The sequence below is a fragment of the Morone saxatilis genome, unplaced genomic scaffold (assembly GCF_004916995.1).
Source record: "Morone saxatilis isolate NCDOM2014 unplaced genomic scaffold, NCSU_SB_2.0 Contig22, whole genome shotgun sequence".
NCBI lineage: Eukaryota > Metazoa > Chordata > Actinopteri > Moronidae > Morone > Morone saxatilis.
In genome coordinates this window covers 15,521,824-15,530,467 of record NW_023339785.1, presented here as the reverse complement: position 1 = coordinate 15,530,467, position 8,644 = coordinate 15,521,824, and the positions used below count along the sequence as shown (strand labels likewise).

Sequence of the window (8,644 nt, the reverse complement as noted above, 5' to 3'; positions counted from 1 at the left end):
TCATTTCCTGTCAGCTCTCTGCTGCATACAGTCTCATAAAGGCATTCAAAAAAGAGAAAAGTGTGGTACAGTCAACAGAAGGATGAAGAATAAGTTAAATCTACTTTAATTACTTTTTTGATTTAAAAGTAATTTTTAAGAATCAACAAAAATGTACAAAATGTAATTTATACATTTTATCCACGAAGAACATTAACTTGATGCAGTCCTGCATAATGAGATATTGCAAAGTTGCCATAGTCATTACTTAAACCAAATTTTGAATGCTGCCTTCCCATTAATTAGGTCATTCTGAACACAGACGTAGTGGGTGAGTGTACACACCGCCTGACACTCTGTGATCAAACAAAACAACTGAATCTGGGGTGGTGAGTTGTCTCAACTTGTAATGTTTAGTCGCTTTATTCAGTTTTTTAATCACGGTGCAAAATGATGCTGATGCTTGTTGTACAGCATTTAAAATAAAATAAACCCTTCTCCACTTTTCAGTGTTTAAATGTCATTGTGAATCACACAGACGTGCTGTAGGGGTTTAGCACTTGATAAATACTGTTAACGGCCTTTTCGTGGACAGTAATAGTGTCTTAGAGGGAACTTATGTGGAAGATGAAAGCTCTGGGTGTGTCTGGGCACCTACAGCAGCTCTCTCTCTAACACATGTGAGCTTTTAGAATCGGTGAAAAGAGGCTACAGGTCTCTTATTAGTTCCCCCTCGATGAACTTGAAGGTCGGAGCATCTACGAGGAGAACAGTGGGAACACTGTTTATGCTGCACTGTTTAAACTAAATCTCCATACATGTATTATTATTTACAGTAACCCCTCATTTAGATAAATATTAGTAATGTACAGCACAGCCCGAGGTTTTTTTGTTTTTTAGCATACAGCTGCAGAAAAGTGCTTTAAATTTAAACTTTTCCGAGGTCTGAATGTTTGAGTCCAGTGTGTACATTAACTCATGATCTCATGTATACTGTGTGCTAAGTGCTAAAACCATTTCTTTATTTTTAGCCATGTTGTTTTTACTTGGTGGCTATGATGTATTGTATTTCAAGCTTTTTGCGATATGACTTTGATGTTTATGTTGCACTTCCCTTAATGTTCAGTCCTGTAGCACTTTTCTCTCCATTACCATGAGCCTGCTTCATGCTAACAGCTTATAGCTGTTATAGCCGATAATAAGTGTTCTGACCAAGATACTACCATGAATCTTTTATGAATGCTTGCTGGACAAGGACCCACAGAGAAGCTTAACAAGTGGAATATACATTATACTTTACAGCATGATATTCTGAGTACATGAAGTCAGTGAAAGTATAAAGCCAACAACATGTGGGATGAGGAATAAACTTTGTGCGTACTCATCTTATGTTTGGAAACAGCAAGTTTGTATCTGTAGGTCTCAGTATCTTGTAAATAACATGCCAGTATTCAGTTTGTTGCTGCCCTCGTGTGGTTATTTTAGGGATAGTTGCCATACATTTGTAGCAGACTATCACTAATACTACATGAAGTATTGAGGTTTGAGTAAATAACACAACTGTAAAGTCACTGGTGTGATGTCTGCTTTTGACCCTTGGGGTTTCCGCAACTTTCTTTACCTCACTGTCACACCTTAAGAAACAGGATATGTTATTGGAAGTAAGCCGTTTGTTTAGAGAATGAAATGAGGAAGTTGGCTTTTTGTTCTTTAACATTAACAGTCAGTGGGAAACATGTTTAAGGGGATATACATTCATACACAACACCTATTCTTGATGAACACTGTATTAGGTCAACTCACTGTTGAAATGTAACTGATGTAACTGATTACTTTTACTGTACCAGTACTGTAACTAAGTACAGTTAAAAGGCACTTGTTGAGTATTTCCATAACATGTCTCTTCTCTTCTATTTCACCATATCTCACAGGCAAATATTGTGCTTTTTAAACCACACGCCCTATTTATCTGTCATGCTTTTGTCAGTCTGTTACTTTACAGACTGACAATAGCAGCAACAATTAATATATATATATATATATATATTATATAATTAGCATATAAAATATAGCTCAACCTCATAACTACACCATTAAATGTGTAAGTACCAATAATACATAAAACACTTCATACACTATATGAGTGACACACAGAGTTATATATAGCTACCACTGATGGCACCTGTAATATTTCTGGGAATTTGGGGGGTGTCATTCGAGATAAAAATAAATGTATATTCTACTTTTACACAAGTACTTCACATGTCAGGGTTTCTTGAAATGGTTTTGATATTTCTTTAGTGTAAATACTTTAAATATTGACTGTTTTTAATTTGAAAAAAAATTAGAATTAAAATGAAATAGTTACCTACCAATGAAAAGACAGCATTTAAATGTGAGGTGATAACATTTACAGAAAATACATAAATTAAATACTGAAGTTTTTTTTTACATGGCTGTTGATTCATGACCTGCTTTAATACTTTCACTTTTCACTGTGCTCATAATACTGATATACTTTCACTTTTTCTTTTGGATTTTGAATATGTTTTACATTGTGGTATAACTTCTACCGCCACTGGCCTCCACTCAAATTTAGATTTCCAATCTCTCTGCTGCGTGTCACATGAGCCCTACACACGCGTGCACAGGTGCGTGCATATGCGCGCGCACAGCCTATACAGTTCACGCACACCTTACATGATGGGCCTTATCAAAATGATCCACGGGGGGTAGACTGGGTAAACCAGGGTTAATGCCCTCACGTCGCCAAGACGAGCAGGCAGGTGGGTCTCAGGTAGATACCGTGACGTCACGATGATACTTTTGAACTCCTTGGCAGTAAATCTATAAAGGTGTGTAGTCTTACTGCACAGGTAGCCAGCCAGTAATAAGCTTGAACCTTAGACTGAAGGGGAAACTGAGCGCCAGAGCCTGCTGGGAATAAACAGGGAGAACTAACATGCGCCAGGCAGTTTGACTCATCGAGGTCAACCTGAGAGTCAACCCTACCTGTCGGACGAGGATACCGGTATGTACCCCAACTCACAGACCGCCAGGCACCCGGCTCAGGCTCTGTCACTGAACAGTCAGTACATTCCGCCTCCGTATGACTTCACCGGTTATCATCACGTCCCGGGACTCGGTGACCCGTCGACAAGTGCCTGGAACCCGGTCTACGCTCCTCGGGAGGAGTATCCGTACAGCTTCCCGGGGTCAAGCCCCAGCGCCGGGCAGGTCAGCTTCTCCTCTCCGGAGCTGAGCGGCAGTGGCACGCCCACCGCCGCTGGAGGGGGGTCGTTCACGCCGTACAACTTTATCTCCGGTCAGGACCCCCTCAGCTCCAGGAGGAGGCCTCATGAATCCATCAAACCGTCCATTTCAGGTGGGACATACTGATACACCATAGAGGTCTCCGTGTAGGCTGTTACAGTCTGTATGATGTACTTAAAAACTCTATTGGCCTATGATAAATAATACATGTTATAATTAGGATGAGAAACACTTACTGCTTCTTTAATGTACATAAAACTCTTACTAGAAGGAGGTCGAGTCTATCTTTGGGCTGATCGCAAGTCAGATATCTTAAATGCCAATAAATGAACAGGAACTGTCATTGAGATAACACTTGATTAAGGATGCTTAAACTAACACTATTTTTTGTGCTTGGTGCAGTCACATTGCAAACTAAACCCCAGCAGTTGAGTTGGGCGTACGGATGACAGACATGGTAGAACGGATTTTCATAGACAGGACCAATTTCACCATGCACACAGAGTAGAGTCAGGCTGACTGCACACACACACACACATTCATCAATCTTTTTGCCTCTCCCTTCCGACAGAATGTTGTGAGATGTCAATGCAAAGCTAACAGTGGAGGCCATGAAGTCTGCAGAAGTGTGGCTCCCCGCCCTCTCTGTCCACTGGGTTGGTGCAAACTGCCTAGATAACGCAGACAGTACAGGAAGTCAGCAGAAGTCAAACCGAAAATCCTCTAAAGACGAACCCTTAAGGCCTTGCTTGTGTCTGCGTGTGTTGGTCTGCCTCGATCGATAGTTGTCACATGGTCAAGATTTCGATCAATATCTCTGAGTCACCCTCTTTCCCTAGTGTGTGTGAACATTTGTGTCAATGAATAGCTGACTGTGTAAACACCTATGTAAACACCACTCATAGTGATAAGGAGAAGCACTGATGCAATGCAGTGGGGAGTCTTTACATTAGTTATAGTTAGTGTGATTAATAGAGTTGATGAGGCTTTAAGTGGCGCCTGAACTTGAACGTGGCACCAGACTTCTTCAAATTAGTCGTGTTTAGACGGCTCACAGTACCAGTGACTCACTGACATTATATTCACTCTTGTTTGTACTACTGGCAGGTTAACACACCTGTTCAATACATTTGCTAAGCTAGTCAATCATCCAAACTATCGTCTTACTAAATCAGGTTTGTTTTGTGTGCTTCAGGGAAGACTCGCACTAAAGACAAGTACAGGGTGGTGTACACTGACCAACAACGCCTGGAGCTGGAGAAGGAGTTCCAGTACAACCGCTACATCACCATGAGGAGGAAGACCGAGCTGTCAGTGGCGCTGGGCCTCTCAGAGAGACAGGTGAGAGGACTGGAGCAAATTACAGTTAGAGGTAGAGAGGTGAGGGGTAGATAGATAGTCATAGCAGCCAGGTACATTTAAATACAATAAAATACAACAATAGAATAAAATACTTGAGGTAGAAAAGATAAAAAAAAAAGATAAATAGGTAGATAAGGTGCAAAGAAGTTTTAGTTGGGTAGAAAATGTGAGGAAGTACAGTTACAATCCAGGAGAACAGGTGGGAATCATATGAACATGACTGAAAAAGCAGGCGTGAATATAAAAGAAAGGTCAGCCCCAAACTCTGCATCTACACAGGGTGCGTTCAGGCACAGTATTAAATGTAGGCCTATACATGATCACTGTATTTACGCTATAAAAAAGTAGAAAATAGCCTTAAAGCATGAAAAAATATGCTATGTCACACGGCCTGTGTAGATAGCTGGACTAAAAGCGTGTATGTTTATGCCTTGTCTTTTACTGCAGACCAAGTCTACCTACGGGTACAAGTAGGTACAATTAACCTAACCTAACCTAGTTCTGTCAAACATGAGACAGACACAGTGGTGAAGAGTGACAGATAGAAAAGCACTTGTGTCCATACATGCTATATTATTTCTCACATGCATTTAAAAATTAGATATTGCTATTGGTTCATGTAGTTGCTTGGTGCTGTACGTTTTCTTATTGTTAAATGGACAAATTCAGTTACCTCATGTAGAGTTAATTCTGAAACAGCACAGGAAGTTTTTACACAATCCCATTTAGAGAAACCATCTTTAGAAGAAACAGCAGAAACCTCTATAAACCATAATGTTATGTGGCCAAACAAAACATCTCACTTACATATTAATGGTTAAACTCTCCCTCACTCATGATGGTATTATTGTTTTTCTGCCTGCTCATTCTGCTTGATGAGTGCGGTTAAGTGCAACAAAGTAATGCTGGGAAAGAAGGAAATTACTAAACTAAAGCAGAAGTAGGTGAGGCAGGGCAAGACAAAGGGAACATAAAAAAGCAAAATAGCTGCATACATGTGTTTTTGATATTGGTATCTCATGTCTGTGTGTATCTTTGTTTTAGGTGAAGATCTGGTTTCAGAACAGACGTGCCAAAGAGAGGAAGATAACCCGGAAGAAGCTGCAGCATTCCCAGCAGGCCTCCACAACTACACCCACCCCACCTGTGCTGGGCGTACCCGCTGACACCCACCTCACCACCAGCCCCAGCAGCAACATTTTGTCTGACACAATATCAGAGGAATACTAAGTGCATCTCATATGGAAGACTGATACAGCGTGAAATATGTACATAGCCTGTTTTGTTCACAGAATGAATGAAGATGATTCACATTAACATAATGTTATAATGCTGCACTTCCTGCCTTCCACAATGACAAGCACTTCACAGCTGATGCACTGATCATCTCTAGTGGGCATTTGCCGATCTCAGGACTTTTATGTGTAAATACAGATCATAAACAGCACCAAGATAGTGATTTTAACGATTTACTGGATCACATGACTTCTTCAGTAAATGTTGGTTAAAGCCACAATGAAAAAGAGCTTTCTTTGACACGTAGGTGTGTTGATATTTCTGAATTTTGGTTAACAGAGTGAGAATGCAGATGTCCATGTATAGTCAAGTGTCTGCAACATGAATTACAAAATAGTTATAGCTGTTTTTTAATGTCTTCCTATTTGTTATAACTACGTGTGTAAATGCACACTCAAGTAAACTCAATCACACTGACTATTCAAGTGAAAATTTATGTCTGTCTATACGACCAAAAACAGCCCTGCTATTTAATTTTGGGGAAGTAAAATTGTGTTAATTCATCTCTATTACCAGTTGAATTTATAGGAAATAGAGAGAGAACAGAGAGTTATATTTGTTACTAATATTTCTGTTGAAATATTGCAGAAGAAAAAACAATGAAAATACAATTCAAACGTATAAACAAATGGGCACACACACATTCTTTACTCAAGTAGAAGCAGAGATACTAGACTAGATTTATCTTCTCTACTCAAGTAAAAGTGAAAAAGTTCAGGCTCTGAAATGTACTCAAAGTAAGAAAGTAAAAAGTACTCTCTTGGTTTCTCTGATGGACATAATGGGCAAAAGAAAGCATCTGCATCTTATCCACAGAAATGCTTCCCCATGACAATGATCACTCATAATGGCTTTAGATGCAATGCCCTCATGCCCTAAAAATACATACTAAGACCTTTACACTTCTTCACCATTAACAGTTAGCTACCAGCTGTTTCTGTGCAGAGCTCACTGAAACTTCAAATAGGATTGAGTCTCCCTGTTTTGTCTGTTTTGTCTTGTTACTTGGTATTTTTAATGCGTCATGTGCTTGTGTCTTCATGTTGGGAAGGTGTGCAATGATGCAAAAATGCATTAAAACTAAAGTAACAAGAATGTTTGGAAAATTTAAGGAGTAGAAAGTACAGATATTTGTGTACCAATGTGGAGGGTAAAAGTAAAACATAAAAAAAATGTAATACTCAAGTAGTTGTACTGCGTTACTTCTCACCTATGCAAATGGTTTTCAGTTAGGGAGAGGAAGGAAGCTGTATATACCGTTATAAAAGGGGCAAATGCACACAAGTGTTAGAAAAAAAACAGGAAGTAAATGCAATGGGATTTTGATATGAAAACACTCATAAAAACACATTTATTGTTAAAAAAAAGCATATGGCACGAGAAAAACATTTGGTGACGGTTGTTTCCATTTTGACTTAAAATGTGTTTTTATTTTATTTTTTTTCGCCACAACATTGTGAAAACAAAAAGGAACTTAAAGCAAACGTGTTTAAAAATGACCGTGGAATAACAAGCTCAGACAGCAGTGTTTAGCCACATCCTGAAAAACAGCTGACACATGACTCATAATCTACAATTATGCCACAAAACCCACGTTCAAAGTGAAAAAAGCCCCTGCTTCTCTAGTCTGTTGGGAGTTATGTACTGTATGTGTGTAATGTTAAATCATGTACACTACTGTACATGTAAGAAATGGTAAACTTTCAGGTTGTCCCTGTTTAAGTCACTGAAGAGGAAGGAAAAGTGGCCCATGTAGCATTGTATCATTGACAGTATGGGTAGCAGTGTAAATTTAGTACCAGTCAGTCAATGATTTCAAAATAAACCACTGAATCACCTACTTTGTGCAACGCACGTATTTATCAATTAATGCGTGCAGTGAAAAAAATTCTGTTTTCTCTTTCGGCAGTGTGTCTGTATTTTCATATGTTAATAAGCAGACATTTGTGTTGGTTTTGCTGCTTGTAAAACTTGTGCACATTATATAAAAAGCATGCTCAGAACAGAGGTTTATTGCATTTTCTTTTCAGTAGCTCTTACCACAGTCACCAATTGTCTGTCTATTTGCTTTCACTGCGCCACAATCTTATGAAACATTTCGACAGAGAAAAGCTATTTGATAAGTTCATGCCGCCAAAGAAGGAATGTACCAATTTCACAAATCTTCACCTGCCCACAAAATCACTTAATATATTAATTTAATGGAATTACGACCTGAGATGATTTCAGTTTTGCACCGTAACTTACCATAATTAAATAAAAAAAGAATATAGACCATGCACACACACACAGGAGTTTAATGTTATTCATGCCCAGACCTTTGACAAGTGCTTTCACAGAAACATTCATATCTTCCAACATTGCATTTCTTTACATTCACAAAAGCCCAACAGTAAGCAGCTATACTGTACAAATACTGATTAAACAGTTTCCTCTACTCTGCCAAACTGTTAAATGATTTAAATACTAACATCATAAGTCAACTGAAGAATATCTGCACATCTGCATTAAAAGCATGCCCAGCGTTGAAGAAATGGCACCAAATACCAGTCTTGGTTTTATAGTTAAATATTTTTTTGGCATGGCAAGGTAACATCACATGAACATGTCATGACGATGACAAAATCACCTGATTTTTATGAAGGAAAAAAAAGATGTTTTATTGTGGGTCAACCAAACCTATAAAGAGCTAAGATGCAACAGTCTAATCCATTTGTATTTCCTATGTTATGCA

At 38.8% G+C, this 8,644-nt stretch overlaps 1 protein-coding gene across 1 annotated transcript; it reads left to right on the top strand.

The window, feature by feature from the left end:
- The first annotated feature begins 2,768 nt into the window (after window positions 1-2,768).
- Window positions 2,769-7,761, top strand: cdx1a (caudal type homeobox 1a). Its single transcript, XM_035669669.1, has 3 exons — window positions 2,769-3,364; window positions 4,448-4,593; window positions 5,659-7,761. The coding sequence occupies exons 1-3, from the start codon at window positions 3,013-3,015 to the stop codon at window positions 5,842-5,844; spliced, it is 684 nt and encodes a 227-aa protein (XP_035525562.1). The 5' UTR covers window positions 2,769-3,012; the 3' UTR covers window positions 5,845-7,761.
- The last annotated feature ends 883 nt before the right edge of the window (window positions 7,762-8,644 follow it).

Bases quoted from the DNA above. Each gene is read 5' to 3' on its own strand.
- cdx1a (XM_035669669.1), top strand. From the start codon at position 3,013: ATGTACCCCAACTCACAGACCGCCAGGCACCCGGCTCAGGCTCTGTCA. The intron at 3,365-4,447 runs GTGGGACATACT...TGTGTGCTTCAG, and splicing joins CATCAAACCGTCCATTTCAG to GGAAGACTCGCACTAAAGAC. The intron at 4,594-5,658 runs GTGAGAGGACTG...TCTTTGTTTTAG, and splicing joins TGGGCCTCTCAGAGAGACAG to GTGAAGATCTGGTTTCAGAA.